Genomic DNA, 23,153 nt, shown 5'->3' on the forward strand with positions numbered 1-23,153 from the left:
CCTTCCTTCCTTCCTTCCTTCCTTCCTTCCTTCCTTCCTTCCTTCCAACAATGTCTCTGTATTCAGTCCAGTCTAGACTCAAACTCATGACCCTCATGCCTGTGTCTCTCGGTTTCCAGTAGTATAGTGCTGTGCTCCCCTGGCTGGTTTTAAAATGCTATTCCTGTTTTTATGACCACGAAACGTCATAACTTACAACAGAAATGGCAATCAACTGTGTCCTAGGTCATTTGTTCAATAAATGGCCATTTGGCAGCTAGTGATATTTGAAATACATGATCATCATCTGAAATTTATGGTAAAAAATAGACTTGGTAACTTTTGGGATATAAAACCAATTTTCTTTGAACGCTAATCTCACAGTGCCAATGTTAAACACTCTCCGTGATAGGAAAGTATTAAAGAATGTCTAACTTTTAAAGGCTGAATGACACACTTTCAACAACTAACAAAACTTAAATGTCTGTCTTTTATCCTCGGTAAAGAAATCCTGCAAGCTTCTGGCATCTACACTTCAGTGTTTCACAGGAGTGTTTCTTGTTGTTTCTACTGCTCGGGACTTATTCCCGCTAATCATCAGCACTCTGGATTGAGTAGGTCAGAGGAGCTCTCGTGGACTCTGTAGCCCTTTCCTAAGCTGTTTTTCGTGACCAGGGAAGACTTAAGCAAAAAGAGTTACAGATTGATTTGAAATTGCTGTTTATCAGCGTTTCCAGGGTTAACTTTTAAACCTCACTTATTGTTTTCCTTCTCCCAAAACAAACAAGCAAGCAAACAAAAAAACCAATGTACAGACATAAAAGTTGCATTTTTCCTGAAAATGGTTGAGCTACTTAAAATTAACTTAAAATTATTTCTCCAACACCTTTAATTATAACAGAAACACACTGTGGGGAGCCTGGGGCACTTCTGAAAACTCTCTTGTATGGCATCAGGAGGTCTGTGTCCACACACCAGTGTCAGACAGCGTCATTGCCCAGGGGACTTTGAGCTCTCTTTTTCTGTTTTCCCATTCAGGTTGGCATCTGTCCCACAAGTGTGTATCCAACCAATCTTTCTAGTAGCTGTGTAACGCTTAAACAGGGAAAACAGAGCCTAACCGTGATCTGTTGTTTAGACAGACAACTTGTCTGAGGGACCTTGCCTCCACAAAACCAGGCCTATAATTAATCAAAGTTTGGACTGTTTCATTCTGTCAGTTTGACGGCATCCAAATTTTTCTCTCTCTTTTTTTTTTTTTGCGTTTAATACCTGAACAAGAAGGCCACAACAGCATTAATGGATAATATCAAGAAAAAATACCACCACGTGGAATGTAATTTGATTATGGGTTAATATCAAATTTAGGGATTTTTCTTAAAAGTCTTGGTCTAAAGTGGAAATCAGTTAATTTTGTTTCCCTCCCCCAACACACACATTTCCTTCCTTCTCTCCCTCCATTTTTTTTTTTTGTTTCCCTCTGAAATGTAAGAAATCGTTGATGATCAGGGTAGTTTGAAACAATTATGAGCAGTCCTCAAATAGAACACTCTCAAATTACCCATAATACATGCAGGATATGGCTATGCGAACATAGGTTTAGAATATTATCTTTGTAAACAAAGAAGAATAGAGGCTTTTAGATATAGCCTCTCAGGATCTTGTGTAAGATTGCCATTGTCTTGGCATCTTGAATATCTTGTAAACTTCAATGTTATACAGCTTCCTGTTTCAGTGTGTGGGATCCACACATGATCTTCTGGGGTCCTTCAAAGGCCTAGGGTCACTTCTCCAGCTCTGCCTTCTGTAGCACTCTAAGCTCATGTTGGTCCATTCTACTGTTACTGCTGTTTTTGTTGATCACTTCATGGTACTGACATCTCTAAAACACTAGGGTCTTCTGCTGTAACTAGACTTCAATAGCTTCTCATAATCTCTCTTCTATGGTGCCAAACTTCAACTCCTTTGCATGAATCCTTCAGTCCTGGGCTGTCAACTGCAACTAACGACCTTTCATGGCTTCTCACAGTGCCACGCCTCAGCTGATCTTCATTACTCCTTCATGCTTTTAAAATGAGGACCACCTGAGTGACTCTTACAAATGTACAACTGCATCATAAGGTACAACCCTGGCTCTCTGGAACACAGCTTCTTTGTGCTCTCAGAAAACACTTCCCAGAAGATTTCACCTCAGTGATGCTGGTCTCTTCTTCTTTTTTTTTTTTTTTTATTTTATTTTTTTATTTTTTTTTTTATTGGATGTTTTATTTACATTTCATATGTTGTCCCCTTACCCCATCCCCCACCCACCCAGGAACCCCAATCCCCTCACACCTCCTCCTTCTTCTTTGTGGATGTAACCTCTATCTACCCCCCCACTCCCACCTCCCCACCCTCAAAACTCCCACCCCCTGGGGCGTCCAGCCTTCATGAGGTCAAGGATCTCATCTTCTACCTGTGCCCAGCAGGGCCCTCCACTCTTATATATTCAGCTAAGGCCCTGGATCCCTCCATAAGTGCTCCCAGGCTGGTGGTTTAGACCCTGGGAGCTGTGGTTGGTTGGTATTGTTGCTCTCCTCATGGGGCCACAAATCCTTTCAGCTCCTTCAGTCTTCACTCTAACTCCTCCATTGAGAACCCCATGATCACTTCAATGGCTAGTTGTGAGCATCTGCCTCTGAATATGTCAGACTCTTGAAGACCTCTGAGGAGACATCCATATCAGGCTCTTATCAGCATGCACTTCCTGACTTCCACATCAGCATCTACCTTTGGTGACTGCACATGGGATGGATACTCAGGTGGAAAGGTCTTCAGACGGCCCCTCCTTCAGTTTTTGTCCCTCGCTTTGTCTCCATATTTGCTCCCTTGAGTATTTTGTTGCTCCTTCTAAGAAGGACCGAATCACCCCCACTTGGTCTTCATTCTTTATGGACTTCATGTGGCCTGTGAGTTGCATCTTGGGCATTTTAAGGTTCTGGGCTAATATCCAATAATCAGTGAGTGAATACCATGTGTGTTCTTTTGTGATTGGCTTACCTCACTCAGTATGATAATTTCTAGTTCCATCCATTTACCTAGGAACCTCTCAAATTCATTGTTTTTAATAGCTGAGTAATACTCCATTGTGTAAATATACCACATTTTTTTAATCCATTCCTCAGTTGAAGGACATCTGGGTTCTTTCCAGCTCCTGGCTATTACTTAGGGCAGTTCTGAGTTATATAGGGAGGGAGAAAGAGGGAAGATCTGGGGAGGATCAGGGAAGGATCTGGGGAGGCATGCTTAGTTTGTTCCACCCTCTGGCCTTCATTAGTATGTAAATCCCTAGGCCCTGAGGCCTCTAGTCACATCCTCTACCTGTGCACTTTGGGAGGGGCTGGGTTCTTGGGGTTCGCCAAACTCCTGCTGGTTCTCACGCAGAGTCTCGGGGTTCTAGGCAACTGCCCAGCCATGACCCAGAATACCCTTACGCAGTCCCACAACTTTTAACATTGTTGTGACTGCTATAGACTATGGGGGCTTTAGAAGTTGGACTAAACATTTTTTCTATTATGATAAGACTAGGTACAACCCCCATAGACTCATGTGTTTGAACAAGCCTATAGGGGACAGGAAGTAGAATGTGATGGTTTATATATGCTTGGCCCAGGTGCACTATTAGGAGGTATAGCCTTGTTGGAGTAGGTGTGTCACTGTGGGCATGGGCTTTGGAACCCTCATCCTAGCTGCCTGAAAGTCAATATTCTACTAGCAGCATTCAGATGAAGATGTAGAACTCTCAGCTCCTCCTGCACCATTCCTGCCTGGATTCTACCATGTCCCTGCCTTGATGATAATGGACTAAACCTCTGAACCTATAAGCCAACCACAATTAAATGTCTTTATAAGAGTAGCCATGGTGTCTGTTCACAGCAGTAAAACCCTAGCTAATACAAATTCTGTCTATTTTTGGCATATAATACAACTTGAGTTAATGAAAAAAAAAAAAAGATTGCCATTGTCATCTGAAGTGTTTATCATCCATTATAAATTTTAGAGGCCTTCCTTACCAATACTGACACATTCCATAGTATGGTTGTTGGCTTCTAACCCTTCTGGGCAACTGTCAAGACACTTTCCAAGGTGTAAGTAAAATCCACTTTTACACTTTGTGCAGAAATTTTTGTTGAAACAGGTATCACAGTCAGCTTTGCATTCTGAAAGGAAAAACACAGAAAAAGAATTGTGACTCTGTTATGTTCTCCAAACTACTGCTGGATCGTCTTCCCACTGTAGATGCAATTTTGGCATCAATGTCAGGGTTCAATATTATTTTGCTAGAGTGAACTGGGGACTCGTCCAAAGTCATCTAGTTGATATGAATCAGTTCCTCCTTTAAAAATCATAGTATAGATTGCAGCATGCAAATACCTTTGTAACATATGCTGGCCCTCTTTATTTCCAGCATCTAAAGTACAGAGTTCTCTAAAATCTGAGACATTCATGGCTGACATCATGTTATAAAATGTTATAGATTTTGGATGTTCAGACTAGGGATATTCTGCCAGTAAAGTCTACACAACCATTCTCAAATCCAAAACCCTCCTAAGGCATTTCTGTTTCATATAAGAAGCTCTCAACCTGTCCATTTGGTCAAGAAGCTCTTTGTATTAAGTGATAGTAATGATGTTTCATTTGAATGTGAATAATATACACTGAGACAATTATTTATACTGTTCTCAAGGATTATTTGTTCATTCAAATATTTATCTCCTAGATGTCAAAAACTGTAAATACTGGTTGATACCGTTCATCGGGTAATGCCCCAGGGTTCACAAAGCTGGCCTTCTAGAAGGAGACACAGTAAATGATATCAGTAATAGACTCTTATAAAATGATTACCATGAACCATCATTATTATGAGTATTTTGCAACATTGTTACCTAAATGTTAGCATAAACCAATACAGTAGTCACTATAATGACTCTCATTCACAGCTACTATAACTAAGGCTCAAATCTAGCAACGAGTCAGTCACACAGGAAGGCTAAAAGAAAATAGGTTCCAGAGTGGTAAGTGTTCTGGAAAACAATAGTTCCGATAGCAATGGATAAATGTAAGAAAAACAGGAAAGATGGCTGACAAGTGGAAGAGGTCAGTTCTTTTGGAGGAAAGGACCTTAGGCCACCTCAGTAAGAGAGTGATGCCTTTAGAATCTTGAATGACAGCTCAAGCAGCTTCCGAGGTGCCAGATAAAGCCAGTGAGGAACAACACTGCCCAGACAGGTCCTGGTCTCGGACACTCTTAGGAAGGTGGCAGTGTGGCAGGGACAGGAGACACAGGTGATGGCTTGGAAGGATTGGTATGGTGACACATGATATTTAGGGAGAGGGGATATTTTCTCATTTTAGACCTTTCAAATGTCACTTGGTTTCCATTGCTGAGGCTAGAATTTTGAGGCCAAGATGACAGTCCTCATAAACTTGATTTCCAACCGACGAATATTTTCATTGCTATACCGGAAACTTATAGAAGCCAAAATAGCTGAAATAATTCTTCCAGTTATTGAATACTTGGATATTTGTAAGGTAATGGGAACTCGATTGGTTCTGATATCTATAGTCATTTTCTGTAGGGCTAGTTAGGAAAAATCATGTTCCTGGTTCCTGGCTTTAGGGTGTTTAATCAAACACAACAAATAAGCAAACAAAACCAAAGCTCAAGTGATATTTTTCTAAGTTAGTACTGAAAGTTTTCTTGTCCTGAGGGCTAAGTCTATGTGTGTGTTTTCCTAAATTATGTAAATATTACTTAGTTTTGAGTATTTTAGGTTTATTAGGAGCTCTCTTAATAAGGAGAAATCTCCTGGGATGAGGTAAAAATGACAAGTATAAAGTGGTATGGGCACTTACTTGTACACTTATTTATATCTGGATATCGAGTTCCATAATATCCACTTGGACACGAAGAGAGGCACACGCCTATCTGCTTCATGCCAATTCTTTCCAGAACAAAGAACAGTCTGGGCTTACACGACAGACACCCATTGTAATCTGAACACGTCGCACAGCCTCCTTGGCAGCCTTGGCTGACGTTAGGATGCACTGGGGAGATGAAGCAGAGAGACAGAGAGAGAGGTTAGATGGTGGGTATAAGATTAAATGACATTTTCCTCTTCGTATATGTCAACTTTAATTACCTTTTGACTTGGTGATAGTGGGCAAATGAGATAAGATTTTTCCCTACCTCTTTTTTTCCCCCAGAACATTACTTAACCATGTATATTTTTAATTTGAAATCTCATACATTTGTGTATTTGAAAATACAAAATATATTTGATTCAAATGATTCATTTAAAAATCTCAGTAAAATATAATTACTGAATCAGCATACAGGAAAAGAAGGCTTGTTAATTTTGTGTCCTTTTTATAAAGGCTTATTTATTTGGTTTATGTCTATTAATGCTCTATCAGCATGTACACCTGCTTGCCAGAAGAGCAAGTCAGATCACAGTATAGATGGATATGACACACTATCTAGTGCTGGGAATTGAACTCAGGACCTCTGGAAGAGCAGACAGTGCTCTTAGCCTCTGAGCCATCTCTCTAGCCCCTGTGGTTTCTTATTGTTGTTGTTGATGATGTTGTTGCTGTTTGTTTTGTTGTTTTGTTTTTTTTGCAATGAAACTGGTGAAATTGGCTTGATTTTGTGTGTCATAGATGGTAAGCATCTGTCTCTGATTTCCCCAACAAGTGTAATACCATGAACTTGAGTGAAGAAGTTGAGCAAGGACCTTGGGTCTGGAACATCTACTTCAAGTTTGACCTAGCAGAATATTTTACTCTTTGATCTAACTCAAGCTGATTTGGGAACTACATTAGCATACTGTCACTGCCCAGTGCTTTTCTGAAATATTTCTCCTTACCATTAAATTTGATATAATATAAAACTTTGCATCTGAGTCTTATCAGTAAGTCTATATGAATCAAACGCCAGCACGAATCATAATTTGTGTTTACTATTTTGGGTTTTTTTTGGGGGGGGAGAGAAGTCCTAGAGTTTTTGTGCCCCCCTACTTAAATCAATTCATTCAAGTAAAAGGAATGTTAGTACTGACAAGGCTTGGGGAAGGGTCACTGTCATCACACCCCCTTAGATTTCTAAGTTATAAATGCATGAAGAAAGAACGCTCCCTGGGAAGTCTGAACAAATATAAACCAATATTAGAGTAATCATTTACTTGAACTCCTCTCATGTAACTTGCTTATAGGCATTGATTATGTATTTTCTGACAGGACCAAATGCTTCATGTAGCCTGTCTTAAAGTTACCTTCTTTACCAATAGATTCTGTATGCAAATACAATACTAATCCTATATAGGACTTTCTAGAAAGCCAACCATGTTCCTTTGAGAAGCAAAAGTCAACACATAGGTATCTAAAGGTATCTTAGCATATTTCTGGCTTTTTTTATTGATGGAGGAAGGTATAAACACCAGTAGACATTGCCACTATTAATCTGTCTTCACAGTGATGTCTGATAAGTAAGCTCTTTATTGCAGAAACAAAGCCCTCCAGTCTTATGGTGCCACACCAGGAAGCAGATCACAGGAGGACAACTGGGGTCTGGGCAATAAACTTCAAAGGTCCCACATTAATAATCTTTCTCCTCTAGTGAGGCCCTTCCTAAGGTCTCCACACCTTCTCTAGATATTATTACCTACTAGCTGGGGATCAAGATTTCAAAACATAGCCTGTGAGAACTATTTCATATTTCAAGTATAAGAATTAGTCTGTATTCACAATGACATTTAGTTATTAAGCTCTTCATTGGAGCAACAAAGCCTTTCAGGCACAGTTAGAAATGATGCCCATAACCAAGATCTTTCCCGTTGGGGTATATGGGATAGCTACATAGAGGTCATTCAGTTGACCTGCTTCCCTAGCCTGCAGGAAACCATCCCTGAATAAGCCACAGGAACCACAAGCAGCTCTCTCTCATTCCAAAACGTTTCATAAATAAACTGAGGAAACATGTGGGGGAAGGGAGGGCTGCTTTTCCTGTCCATGCTCTTCTGTGGGGTGTGGCGGTCCTATAAAGTGGACAAGGAGGGTTTGCCATTATGGGACCTGAGGGATTTGTACCAGAAACTCCTTTTCAAATATCAGGGTCATTTTTTATGCTGGGAGACTGGGGGTGAGGGAGATGCTTGAAGAAAAAGCAGGAATATACCCTCAAAAGGAAAGGTATAGAACCCCAAGCATTCAGAATCCATCAAAATTGAAGTCAGATGCTAGAGGTCCAAGTGAAACCTGTGAAAGATTTTCACAAAACTCATCTGTGGAAAAGTAGATCATACTTGAAAAACTAATTGCTTCCAGTTCAGTCAAGCAGTGATTCCAGGCTCAGTGAAGAGGATCCACACTGATACCACTGAAGTGTTTTAAGAAAAATGTGATTTTGAAATTTTATGTACTGCAAGCATTTATGAATTATGAAACTACTTTAAATATATCAATTATTAATATTAATGTGGGTTACACTTTCAGAACTTCAAACCCTAACATTCCTTAAGGTGTTTCATTTAAAGAATTGGATTTGGATATTCAGAAACTTCTGAGTCAGGTCTGAGTGTGTCTAAAGATTGGCAACCACTTCCTGTGACACAGTAAGATATTCTAAGACCTTGCTCAAGTCCCTGCGACTCTAAGACTTGTCCCAGAGAAAATGATGCAAGTCAACACAAATCTTTCTGCATGTTTTTATTATGCACAAAGTTTTCAAAAGAGCAATGAAGGTTCAGTTGTCCCAGTGCTTTTTGGTGGGGATTTGCTTGTTTGTAATCAGAGAACGTACAATCTGGGCAATGATGACTGAGCATAAAGTGACTGAAAAAATAGGTTTCTTTGGGAAATATTAAATGGCCATAGCCATGGGAAATGACAGACATTAAGACTCTGATGTTCAGATTCTGGGATCCTGATTTTATGGGTGAATACTGTAGAGACTGGTTTCATGAATGCTGTATAAGGATCACTGAAATTATAGTCAGTATTACACAACTAGATACAAATTTCCCAAACTTCAACTTAAGGCCTTTTACTTTTTATATGGAAACCACAGAAAACTTTGGTCTGGATTGCCTGTAAGAACTCTTCGTGCCATAAAACCTTGTGATTCTAAGACAAAAAAAAATAGAATTTTAGTTTGTCATGTTCCTGCCTTTTTGCCCTATACTATTAAGTTTATTTTTTCCTTATATTTTATTATATTTGTCAGACAATATCTTTCTGCTGCCATTGTATATGGACATTGGAGACTGTGACATTGGAGAGGAAGGAGACATGCCGTAGAAGAGTTTCCACTTTGTTTTAGAAAATAGTTGGAGTTTATCATCACATACTTGACTATGTCAGGCTAGAGGGGGAAACACCAAAATTGCTCCAGTTAAACAAGTAGCCTGGAATCAGTTTAATGTAAGGCTGCGTGCGTTTCAGGTAAAGGAAGAAATCAGACAGTGTAAAAGACTGGAGGCCTAGGGTGCATCTAGGTTATGAAACCTTTTATGGACATGCCAAGCATTCTGAAGACAAGATATGTTTCTATCTGGTAAATGATGTGTTGTGATTTCTATTGAAATGGTTTTTCCCTAACACTTTAGCAGACCTGAAGATCATAAGATACTTGAGGTGATATTCTAAGTAAGGTGCTCATAGTAACTTCACATTAAGCTAAGGCAGAATGGTAACATAAGGGTTTGATGCATGTCCCTAAAGTACCAAGGTGGTGTAATCAAACAAATATGGTAACCAACAGAATAACTTGGACAAGAAAGAGATTTGGGAAGTTGGGTTTTTGAGTTCTTGATAGTGAGAAGAAAGAGTAAGGAGTTACTGCTTAGGGGGAAAAAGCCTGTAGGTGGAGGATTAGAACAAGGTTGAGAGGAAAAGGGAGTATGCTTATCAAAATGTGGTATAATATGACATGCTTAAACAGAAACAGAGCTTACTTTGGAGTGTTTATTGGGGGTGTACATGGGATTCTCTGGTGATGGCTAGTTAAGGTGTTGAAAAGAAGAAGCATATGAAGCATTCTGAGACACTTGACATTTAAGTGTCTCATAAAATAATAGAATTCACCATGGCAACTGGTCTGCAACCTGTGAAAGTAGATGTTATGATGATCAGTCATTTTTGAATTTCCAAGCTAGATCTCAAGAAAATGGAAAATTACGGAGCAAATAACATCTGAAATCAGAGATTGAAATATACATCTTTGGTACCTGGTAACTCTCTCTGAATACAGGTAAATGTTAATGTAAAGGGGATTAGATGAGAATGAGAAAATCGATGCAATTTACAGGAATTCAAATTGGAATCTTTTGACATTTATGCAAAATTAGTACTATTTAAATTACAACTGAAAGATGCATTGTCAAAACTGTTTTAAAATGTTTTTTCCTTATTTTGCTTTGTTTGAACTTGAAATTTTTTGAGATTATAATATAATTATAAAATTTCTTCCTTTTGAAAAGTGGAAGAAGCTGAGGAGGAGGATGACCCTGTAGGAGGACTAGCAGTCTCAAATTAACCTGAACCCCCAAGATCTTTCAGATGCTGGAACACCAACCATGAAGCATATAACAGCCCTCAACACATATACAGCAGGGTCTGGACTCAGTCAGAGAAGATGCCCCTAACCCTCAAGAGACTCAAGCCTCAGGGAGTTCAGAGGCCTGGTGGGGTGGAGGGTGGTTGGTGAGGACATCCTCTTGGAGACAGTCAGGCAGGGAGGAGGTATGGGATGCGGAACAATCAGATGGTGGACTGGAAGAGGAATAAAATCTAGAGTGTAAATAAATGAAAAAAATAAGTAGGAAAAACAAAAGCAACAAAAATTCTTCCTCTTTTCCCTCCAAACCCTCCCATTCTACCATCTTATGAAAGCTAACTATGTGGAGATAGTAGATCAATGCATCATTTAAAAGCTGTGTCCACTGTCTGATGCCAAGTCTTCTTGAGTGATTTCTAACCAAGTTTTCTATCTAGCTGAAAAAGTTCACCCTGTGACTCACAGTGTTTGTCATGCATCAAACCAACTGAGTATCAAGAACTCTATGTAAAAATTCAGAGCAATCTTCATGAAACTTCCCTGACTCCATTTCTAATGCTCAACTGGAAGCCTAATTCTCATCTACTACAAGTGTATGTGAACGTGACCTATTGTGTGTTGCCGATGATCTGCACTCCTCATTTACTTATGGCTGAAGAATTTTCCAAAATGCAAATTTAATAATCTTTAAGTTTATAAGACAGGTTTGACTGGAGTCAATGTACGTGCTCATTATATATGGGCAATTTTGTAATTTTACAATTTATATAATTAACATGTAATGCATTCACAAATTTGATAAATTTATTTTAACCAAAAAAATAAAGAAACAGGCAAACAAAAATACTACCCCGACCCTGGCAGGGGTCTTATGAGAAAGGACAGGAAGAAAAGATGTCATCTTCACTTTAGATTTCTCTCCTTTTATGCGCATGCTCACACTGAATGTTTCTCCAATTAAGGAGTTTATTTGGTCTGATACTTTCTTTGATAACTTCCATTATCTATTCAGAATGACTATTTATTGCATTGATTTTTAATAATGAGTAGGATTGAATAAATGAAACCAGTAGTGTAAAAAAGCTGTGTACTTGTGTTTTTAAAGGCAAGTGCTAAATTGATGACTATTTAACAGAAAGTTAAACAAAAAAGATTTTTTTTAGATGTCCTTTAGCATTTCATTAATCTAGGAGGGTTTTTTTTTTTATCTTGACTAAGTTAGGAAATGTACTTCTTCACAATCAGGTACCCAAGATATTATGGCAGCAGGTCTCACTGAGTTATTATAGAGTGATATTATAGTAGCTGAAGATTTAGGGATGATTGATCAAATGTTAAAAAATAGACTTACTTGATAGTCTCTTACAAATATTTTGGTGAATATAAAAGAAAATATTGAGAATTTTTAAATTCTAAGTTAAATTCTAAGTTAAAAGCTTACATCTGACCATGGTTCAAACTCTATTGCCTTTTGCACAATTTGGAGGAATTAAGCATAGGTGTCAATGTAGCCACAAAGCTTGTTTCTAATGTGCACAGTAATTTAATAAAATATAACAATGTTAGTTTTCCTCTTATGTGTGTATGTGGTGTAAGTGTGTGTGTGTGTACATATGGAGACCTGCAGTTGGTATGGGGAACCCTCATGTCAATTACTCTCACGTTATTCAATGAGATAAGATCTGTCAATAAATTTGGAGTTCCCAAATTTGTTTAGTCTCACTGGCCAGCTGTCATTAGGGATCTCTTGTCTCTGCAGTCAAGGGCTCTAGGGAAATGGTTCTCAACCTTCCCAATGCTGCTACTCTTTTAATACAGTTCCTCATGCTGTGGTCCACGCCCACCCCGCAACCATAAAATTATTTTCGTTGCTACTTCATCACTGTGATTTAGCTACTGTTATGAATCCCAATGTAAACATCTGTGTTTTCTGATGGTCTTAGGTGATCCCTATGATAGGATCCTTCAATGCACCCAAAGGGTCACTGCCCACACATTGAGAACTGCTGCTGTAACTACAGGCAGATGCAACATTCACTCAGCATCTTCATTAGTTCTGTGTATCTGAACTCTGGTCCTCATGCTTGTCTGGCCTCTCTTAACTACCAAATTATCTTCCCAACCCTAACACTGTTTTAGAACCCTACAGTATAACGGGATAAAAAGAGAAGTGGCGAACTATGAATTAAGGTTTAGTTAAAGAAAAATAAGAACTCATTGTGTTATATGATGCAGAGGATACATGGGTAAAAGTTCTCCAGTTCTTGGTGTCATGACATTAACCTGCTGGTATTTATATAAATGGAGAGTTAGATAAACATAGATCTCAGGTGAATACACAAAGAATCACTTAGAGGTGCTACTATAAACATGGTGATGAGGTCAGACATTTGTAAGTTTTCATGTTTGAAGCCTGGATGGTAAGAAGAAGCCCTGGAAACCATCCTTGAGCATCCAAGGAAGCATCTACCCAGTCGAGCACCAGCAAGTGCAGAGACTACAGCAGTGAGGACGAGCAGGCTACAGGGAACAGTACAAAACGAACCTGTGAGGCCCCAGCACTGTGATTGGCAGGTGACAAGGTTAGAAGAGGGTAGGCTCAGATCCCAAAGACCCATCTTAAATGACTGACGTCACAGATCAAGTGCATATGGACTGTACTTTGTAAACATTTGTAATCATTTGGTCTGATAGTGCCATTTGCTTTAATTTTTCTTAATCTTATGGATCTGGGAAAAAACAGGCATTCAATGTTTCATGAAAATATGTTCTTTTATTAATTTTTATATTAAAGGAAATGTAACTAGGCACAAACTTGGGGATTCGCATTCAAATTCCAATCCTCAAAGAGCCTGCCTCTCTCTCTCTCTCTTTCTCTCTCTCTCTCTCTCTCTCTCTCTCTCTCTCTCTCTCTCTCTTTAATGTGAGAACATTCCATTTCCTCTCTGTACCCTTCTGTCTCCCACTAGCAGTAACTTTAATTTGCTTGGGGGTTTTAAATATTCATTCCTCTTTTAGTGGAATTTATTTGGGGGTTGGGGTAGAGAAAGAGAAAAAGAAAGGTATGAAACATACAAGAGATCATTAAAGAATAAAAACTTAAAAAGCAGTCTTACATATAGTTTTCTTGAGTTTTCTAAATCATACCATTAGTGATGCAAATTGAAATATGACTAGTAGTTCAGGCCACTATTGTTGTGACTTTCAACTCTAATAAGACTTACATAAGAATCTCCACCATATGTTACTTTATTCATTAAAAGATTAATAATCCATGGGTGGATATCAAAGTCGATGTGAGTAGTAGGAATAATCATATTAGTTGCCTTGTGCCCAGCCAGTCTGATCTACTGGTTCAGTTCAATGCCGAGGCTGTATCAAAGGCATCTGAAGGATCAAAAGTGAAGAGTCTTTTCCTTAACCACAAATAGAAACTCCATCATGAAATGAGCACGCTCTGCTCTGGGTTAAAATGTATGGTACTGAGTCAGCATTCCCAGCTGTTTCTAAGGGAGGGGAAGCTTCCCTTTCTCCAAGTGGCCATGTTCCCAAGTGGAGGTGAAGAGAGGACAAGAGGGGTTGGAGAGGGCTGAGAATCCAGATCCTGCAGAGAGCCAGGACTGTTGATGAGTCTGTGGGTGGTAAATAACAGCGTTTTTCAGGAGACAGGTCCAACAGTGTTCATCCAACAGTGGGAATCATTATGTGCTCTGGCTTGGCTAACAGAACCTTTCCATTTTTTTTAATGGGAGAAATAATTAGAAGTCAACATAAACAGAAAATGTGATCGTTTAATGGTACTGACCCTGCAAGGGTGTGAAGCCATAACTACCAACTCACATTCTTGAGTGAAACAAACTTCAGTCTGTGTGAAAAAACAAACTCTACTTTGTTATATTATGAATAAACTTGGATCTTCATGCCACATAGCATGCTAAAGTAGCATATCTGATGGCCGAAGCCTTAGCATAAGCAAACAGCAGGCAGAGATTTGTGGTGTTTTAATAGGCACAAGAAGATGTGCAAATAGCAAGCATACCATTAAACAAAAATACCTGACTTTATGTGTCACTTTTAAAGTTCTGAGAAGAGAAAATCAGTGGCTGTTTCTCCTAGATACATGAAACTGCTGATGAAACAGAAGAATATCAATGTACCTTCCTGAGCAAGATGCTTTGCAAACTTTGATATGCACTCATTGCATTGGTGCCTCATTTGGAAAAGAGCCCTATACACTTCCCAGAGGAGGCCAATAGAGTACAGAGTACAGCCTCTCAGATCACAGTCTGGTTTGGAATCCCAGTTCTATTTTTTTCAAGCTAAATTACTAATATTTATCTCTTATTCCAAGTATTTATTTAAAAATCAAGTTATTCAACACCTTAACCCTGCTAGACAGCAAACACACAAAGATGGATAGAACAAATTGCCTGTGTCAAGATAGTTACAATCTGATTATTTATGTTGGCATATGTTGCTTACTCATTTTGAATATAGGGTTGCCTATGTGCAGTACAGGAATATCTACTTGATAAATTCTAACAAGGTTGACATTGTGCAAAGTATCTAATGTTTTTATAGACACTTATTAGAAACCCATTAAGCACCACTACCTTCTGCCTTCCATTCCTGGAAGCCCCACACTATCTCCACTGTTCCTTAGTAATAATTTGATCTCCTTGGGTATTCCAAATCCAGTGCAAGTATCTGAAAATTCAAAGATAAGATCTACAAGTGGTAGAAAATGTGATGTTTGTCTTTCAGGAATTGGTCTCAGAATTATTGCATTCGGCTTCATCCATTTACCTGTGAATTTCATCATTTCTTTTCTTCTTAGCAGCTAAATAGTATTCCATTGTGTAAACATGTCATATTTTCATTATTTACTCATCAGTGGATGGACATTTAGGCTGTTTCCATTTATTGAGTATTACAACAGAGCAGAGGTGATACAGGTGATAGACCCAGTTACAGCTTTTTAGGGACCTTCTATGCTGATTCTCATAGTGGCTGCACCAGTTTGTACTCCATTAGTAGTGAATGAGTGTTCCCCACCCTTCATATCCAAACTAGCATTTGTGGTCATTCAAGAGACAGGAAAAGAATATAGAGGTTTAAAGGGATTAATGGAACAAAGGTGAGATTGAGGTTGATGTGAGACAACATTGTAGAGGGAGGAAAGAAGGGAGAGGAAGGAATCAATAACACTAAAGATCCTTTGAAAAGCTCACATGGAAAGCTAACTACTACTGTAGAAGTTGTACAAAGTTGTAATGGAGCCCCTTTATGACAGGATGACAATGCCCCCTATGAAATGCCAGAAGCTAACAAAAGAAAACAACAACAACAAGAAAACAACAATAATAACAACAAAAAACAGTGTCAGGAATGAGCTGTACCTTCTTTTAGAGTTGTTAACAAGTAAGGTCTCATAGTCGCCAACCTCCCAAACATTAGAGAATAATGCTATTGATATATTGTAATGCCAACACTATATTGATTACCTTCCAGAACTTTAAAGTAAGACCCTATTGTAGAAGAGAGAATGTATTTGAGTCACAGAACACGAAAAAAAAAATCGGGATCATACTCACTTGGAAGCTTCATCTCTACAGGATAATCTTTATAGTTCTAGAAGGAGCTATACATGTTGCTAGAAGATAAAAAAAATCATCAATCTTACCAATGTATGACTCTTCTGAGCTATAATAATGACTGGCTTGGAAAGACACACCCACTGATGCAATAGTGACAAGAACATCATGGGAGTAAAAAACTTTCTGAATGATTTAAGTTACGCTTTACAAGATAAAATCCATACATGACAATAGTGTTGGGCCAAGAACCTGTGAATAGACAGGTCATAGGCTTAATGGGAGAACTTGCTATTATTATTCTGCTAAATAGCCATAGTTTTAACCCAACTTCTACTGGCTTATTGTTAAACATATAGAAGAATGCATCTCTCTGCTCTCATTCGAGAACCTTCTACTTGCAGTATACAGTGATTAACATAGACAACCACAATTATCCAAGTTATTAAAATGGGACATCTATGTCACATCTACCAAGTTTTAAGGATCATTTGGAAGAGGGTCAGAAAGAGTAAAAGAAGCAGAGGTGGTGGATGAATAAAAAAACCTGGTTTCCTCCAGATGCAGAAAGGCAGCCGCACTTATTAACTCGCAGGAATTGCAGCAGCAGACTGAAGTCCCAGCAGGATCAAACAAGATCCAATTCCAGCATGGACATGGGAGGTAGGCATGAAGTCCCACTCCTAGCTGAGGAGCTATTGGAAATTGACTGCTGCTTGGATCAGCAAATCAATTTCCCTAACAGTGAAGCCCCTCAAATAAGTTTGTTGAGTAGGGAGAGAGTGGTAAACCTGGGAAATGTGAGGAGGGGTGACTATAAATAATGTATGCTGTGTGAGATTCTCACAGAACTAATGAGAGAAAAAAAAATAAATCCTAATTATAGCTGTGTGTGGTAGCCAACACGTTTAAGCCTTACACTTCCAAGGCAGAGGCTCATAGGCCTCTGTGAGTTTAAGCTCAGCCTGATCTATGTAACAAATCCAGGCCTGCCAGAATGTACAGTGAGACTCTATTTCAAAGAAAGGAGCACATAAGTAGAAGATACTTTGTTGTACTGGACAGTCTGTCTCTTTCTGTGTGAATTTGAGATAGCCGGTAGATCTAGCCAATACTAAAGGGTGGAAAGAGGGCATATACTCATACTTCTTTGGTAGCATGGGAGGCAGAAATTCACTAAGAGTCAAAGAGAGAAGCTGCTTTGTAAGGATCACAGAAACAGACTGGGAGTTTTACTGATGACCCATTAACCACATTCCAGGAAGGTGTGCCTATGGGGGTAACAACTCACCAAAGACAAAGGCCTTATCAGACTAAGAAAAGATGGATAATAAAAATATTAACAGCGAGGCTGAAGAGGTGACTCAGTGGTTAAAAGCAGATACAGCTCTCTCAGTATACCTGAGTTCAGTTCCCAGCATTTATGTTGGACCACATAAAACTGCCTATACCTCCAGTTCCCAAAAAATCTGAAATTCTTTTCAGGTCTTCAAGCTCACCAGCCTTCCTGTTCACATACAAGAACACAAAAATAGTCTATTCATGTCTCTATGGTCCAAGGATGTGTTTAAAATTCAAATGCTTCTAAAAAAATTTTGGTTTGGGAATACAGAAGGTAGACTTTTGTATCTTCATTTAAGAAGCATTACAGGTGAGTCTGACACAAAGGATGGAATTACTACATGTTTTGAGAATTATATCTTTGCCAAATGAAGAATGTCAGCTATTGCTGATAAAAGTCCCCCATAGACTATAGATAGCATTGTGATAAACCATGGTCTCTGGTTCAAGAAATGTATAATGATTTAAGAAATTCTTATTTTTTCTATTTATAAAACACTACACATATATAAATTAGAAGCTTTTTGCATCAGAAATAAGGGCCTGACAAATTACTGATAGTTGTGGTATTTACATGCCCTAGTCATCAGTTAAGAGGAAAGGTACTCAGATAAATGGAAAGAGGAAAGAGGAAGTAAATAAAATTACTAGGTACATATGCAGAAAGAAGATTCATGAGGATACTGTTATTGTAGAATTTAATAGGGTCTTATAAATCTTCTCTGGAAATTTGCAAATGAGAGCACTAAGATCTGCATAGCTTGTTAACTCCAACTTATAGAAGCATAAATGCCTAATTTGATAAATGTTCATATGTTTATTAATTATACATATGAATTGTATGTGTAATTGTTATCATTATGGAAAATAAAAATATTTATTTAAAACTGTCATCCTATATAGAGTCCCAGATTATTCTTCTTTCTCCTTTAACATGATGCTGTTGCCAAGATAGTTCTTTTTTCCCATGATGGGGATTTGATTCAATAGCACCTTAATGATCTGCCAGTAAATTTCTTTTCAACCAGTAAAAATTTCACATGTAACAAAGATTTCCCTTAGCCTACATTCTGTTGAAGCCAATCCAAAAGGAATTGTGAAAATATTAGATATTTCAGTGGAAATATTTGGAGATTTATGCAGTATAGGAAAACTCACACACTTGCACTAGGGGAAAAAGTAAACGTCCCTCTTTCATGCTATATATTTTTTTGCTGCTTCCTGACTTGTAAAATACTATAGAAATGATATCTCTGGATTTAGTTAGATGACTGTGGCTAAACCTGCTCTGTCCACTTAAAAAGTGTATTGAACAACTCAGGTAATGACGTGAGAGTCTCTATATATCATGTAAAACCACAGTGAAATAAGCTGCTGATGACAATGTTACCATGACACTTTACCAGCCTAGAAACAGTTAGAAGGTCCTTCATCCCCATGAAATGAATAAGAACATCCTTGATTGTAAGCTGCTAACTTGATGAGAAGTTTGATAATTTGGTAAGAAACGTTTGCTTTCTAAAATGGTGATAGAGCAGGGAAGTAGCCTACTGTGACCTCCAGAGGAGCATGCCCTTCAGTAAGGAAACGAAGAGCATGTGGGGTAAATCTTCAGAGTAAGAACAGGTAGTTCTCTTGAAAAAGGCTACAAATTAAACAAAGTTTGTAGCAACCATTACCATCATTTAGTTCCTAAAGTCAGAAATCCAGAAGCCCTATTGAACTCTGTTGCCTATCAGCCTTTTCTACACCTTGTCTATCTGTAAGGGACAGAGTTTGTAACTTTCCTTTCTTTCCAATACCACTGATGCCAATTAGCAACCAGAATAACTGTTTAGAAACACCAGCTCTGATATCATTGATCTGCTACAAAACAGTTTAATGTCCTTTTACTTCCCAGCAAGAACCCTGCTAATGATCCAGGTTTATTTCTTGTCTCAGAATGACTTTTGTCTAATGAAGTAAAAATAGTACTCCCATCTCCACTGCCCAGGGATGTCCTCCGTTAACCTTCCCTGCCCCTGGAGTATCCTCTTTAATAGGCTTAATGAAAATCAGAGTGTCACAGTGAAGGCTGTTAGGTTAAATTTTGCCTCTTTAATGTCTGTATCTTTTTGATGTGTTCCTTCTTGCTTATTTCTTACTTCTCCGATGGTTATCTGTGTATCATATATTTATTGCATGGGGTAACACAAAATAACACATGTAAAAAGTTTCTTTACTTAAAATCCTTCATGAGTTAATTGTAAATTACAATAAAAAAGATCTCACACAAATTGGTTTCATGCCTTTATATTTTAAGAAGGAACCTTTTTAAAGCTATAAACTGGTGTTAGAAAAATCACCAACAGACTTACAGTGGACATTCAAATAGCATGTTGATGTGTATTTGCCAAGCTAGGGCTTTAAGTAAGTCTGTTTGTATGTTCCACGCAGTGATCAAGGGGTGGGTTACCATAAAAGGTTTGAGAAATGCCTTAGATTGATGGACAAAAATGCACGATTTTTAAACATAAAATATTTTAGTGTTTGTTTGGTAAAAGTAATTCCAGTTAATGAAGAAGTGTGAAAGTTCAGCTATAGAAATTAATCAGTGCACCCAAAATGGAAATTTGCTCAGCCAAATTCTGCCACTCCATTACAAGCTTTACCTAACAATGCCAACTACGTTTACAGTACGCATAGCATACTTCCTGTGATTGTCACAAAGGTCACACTAAGTGATGACTCCTATTCATTGGGCATAAATTGTAAGACAAGAAAATGCTGAAAGGCCTCATAAATTCCAGTGTTTTAGTCTGTGCTTCCTCCCATCTTTGTGCTTCTTCCCCACAATGCTGCTCTCTAGATAAATATCTGAGTATGACTTGGACTCACTCAGTGCAAATAATATTCCCGTCTCTATTCAAACATATCTAAAAAATGAATAGGCCATCTCTTAGAAATAGTATTTAAGCATTCTACTTTTACACACACACACACACATGCACGCACGCGCACACACACAATTGTAGCTTCTTAACTCAATATTTTAACAACTTCAAAATACAACAAGAGTAGTTTTCAGGTGTGTTTTAGTCACTTTAGTAACTACTGAACATGATAAATGTCAAATAAGTAGCTATTCAGTGAAATACATGCTATTTTAACTAGGACTAAGTTGAGTTTTATTTTTGCCCTGTACTTTCCCCCAGAAGATTAGTTTCTGATTATCTTCTTACAATATAGTCTAAGAAGTACACAGACATACAAAGAAAAACTTATACTTTTACATTTAAGCCCTAACTCCTTATCTATGAAGCTTTGATAGATAACTTTGTCTGGTTAGAGCATGTGGTGAGAAAGAAAAAACAATCTCTTTGATGGGACTTAAGATCAGGAGCCTACTCTCTGCCAAATGAAGAAGTAGTAGCCACCTTACAGTGGCTACAACCTAACCAGTCACTAAATGATTTGTGAAACTATGTCTATCAATTATAAATCAAACGTCTTTGCCTCCTTCCTCTGAGTCTTCTCTCACTATAGCTAAGACTCAAGAAAACACAGGTTTTGAGGTCAGTCAAAAGACAAGTCTCTTACACTACAATTTATGAGGTTTCCATTTGTATCCCATAAGTCCTACTTATTATTTTCTTTGCCAAATCATGCTATATAACCAGGATTAAAATGTGAACAAGTTTAGTAAATACTGAACATTTGACATCAAAGGCACAGGAAGAGATCAGTCAGTGTAGATGATGTTGAGACAGTTCTTAGGTTGACCTTGAACTCACAAAAATGTTACCTACTCTAGTTTTCTGAGCTCTGCAACTATAGATGTGCACCTACTCAACTGAGTTCTATAATTTTTCATAAGAAATAATATTAATGTAAATTTCCTTAAAATCTTACTTATAAAGAAAAAAATTCATAGACCAACAAGAACTATTGGGTCGTGAATTGTCAACAATTAAGCTGAATTCAAACATACAGATCTTTATTTTTTAGTATCATCATCAAAGGAAGGATATCCATGTTTTGTAAGGCGTGTGCTTATCTTCCAGCCCACATCATAAGACCATTGATAATCTGAAGTTCAGCCAGTGATGTTCTTTATAGGTTAAATTGCTTAGCTTTGCCATGCTTCCTTAACCTACTTATATATCTGCAACCATGAAACTACATGGTCGACTCATTTTTGGTATTTCTACTTTAATGAATTCATTTTTCTCTACACTATGTGCATTATTTAAACATAAGCCTTGGATGGATAAATGAAAATCAGTATTTTGCAGTTCAGATTACATACAGTACATTGTAATTTCTGTCCTGGCTCTTTTTCCTTTGGTCTTTCCTGAGGCTGTCAGTGTCTATGCATCAGATGAAATAAGATCTGCTATTGCAAACATTAATAAAGACCTATCATTGCAGAGCAATTACTTATACTTTGTTTAATCTCTAATGGAAAGGATTTCTTTAAATATTTACACCAGAACAGTTGTCAGAATGAATAGTGAGAAACCTCTGGCATACTCCCAGAAGGAGAGGGCTGGTGGAGGAGGAGAAAGGGGATTTCTGGTCATATAATTTTAAGCAGCTCTGAATTTTAGGGAGCTTCCTGCTAGAATATGAAGAGTTTATATTAACAGAAGGTACTTCAGTTATGAAAAGCAAGTCAAGTAAGATATTTGAAGAACCACTTTAGTTAATTGCCCTTGTAAAAATGACCACTGGATCCAGGTTTAAAGAAAAGAAAACACATAGTTTTCGAAGACTCAATAAATTGTCCACGAAGAAAGAAATGTGTAGAGGAAGTATGTTGAAACATCAAACTTTCAAACTTATTCTAAGCTATGCTTCTAAAGGCAGTTGCTGTGTGGAATCAGTATGCAAGCTTTATATGCTGGAAGTGGACTACCATCCACTGAGATAATGCCAACCTAAGTACAACAGGTTTGTGCTAAACTGGATCGCTTCTCCCACAGTAAGCTATAAATTAAGAACGTTGGCTAAGGACTATTTCATAAGGATCTTCAGAATTAGAAACATTTCCTTTAGGTCAAAAACATTATATCAAAGTCATTGACAAATGGTTCTCAGTGTGTCTCTGCATGCTGAAGATGGCCGGGGCTGTGGGAATCATTAAAAGCACCCTTGCAGCTCAACTAGGAAATAAAGACTGGATGTTTCTATTCCCAGATTACTGTCAAATGCAAACCAAATACAATGGAATGTATGGTTCTCTTATATTGGTCACAATGAGAAGCAGTTCACTACACCTCGTTATGAGGACATGTATGTATTACATATGAGGACAGAATGCATCTGTCAAGATATCTGGAGATTGCCAGTTGCAAATAAATAAATAAATAAATAAATAAATAAATAAATAAATAAATCAGACCAGCAAATGAATTTATCTGTATACTTAAAATATTGACATTTGATTCCATATGTTTAAACAAAGATCTAGTAGTAGCCTGAGATCAAAGTAGTAAAGGGATACACTGAGAGTCATTCTAAATTGGGAAGGAATTTGAAAATTTAAAGACAATGAGTCCTGAAGCTTTGAGGATTTTGTTCAATTAAAGTTCCTTCGTATGAAGTGATAGCCACTGAGTATTCCAGGCAAAAGCTGGGGTTTCAAAGCCAACTTTTCTCTGGAT

At 37.9% G+C, this 23,153-nt stretch overlaps 1 protein-coding gene across 2 annotated transcripts in view; it reads right to left on the bottom strand.

Annotated features, from left to right (window-relative positions):
- Positions 1-23,153, bottom strand: part of Rspo3 (R-spondin 3) — an 82,192-nt gene that overhangs the window by 47,805 nt on the left and 11,234 nt on the right. For both annotated transcript variants that reach the window (XM_028766463.1, XM_028766464.1), the window contains exons 2-3: positions 5,875-6,066; positions 4,032-4,178 (exon numbers count right to left, since the gene is read on the bottom strand). In XM_028766463.1, the coding sequence (XP_028622296.1) occupies positions 4,032-4,178; positions 5,875-6,066 (339 nt within the window). The remainder of the gene's footprint in view (positions 1-4,031; positions 4,179-5,874; positions 6,067-23,153) is intronic.

Source organism: Grammomys surdaster, unplaced genomic scaffold, assembly GCF_004785775.1.
Source record: "Grammomys surdaster isolate TR1022 unplaced genomic scaffold, NIH_TR_1.0 168, whole genome shotgun sequence".
Lineage (NCBI taxonomy): Eukaryota > Metazoa > Chordata > Mammalia > Rodentia > Muridae > Grammomys > Grammomys surdaster.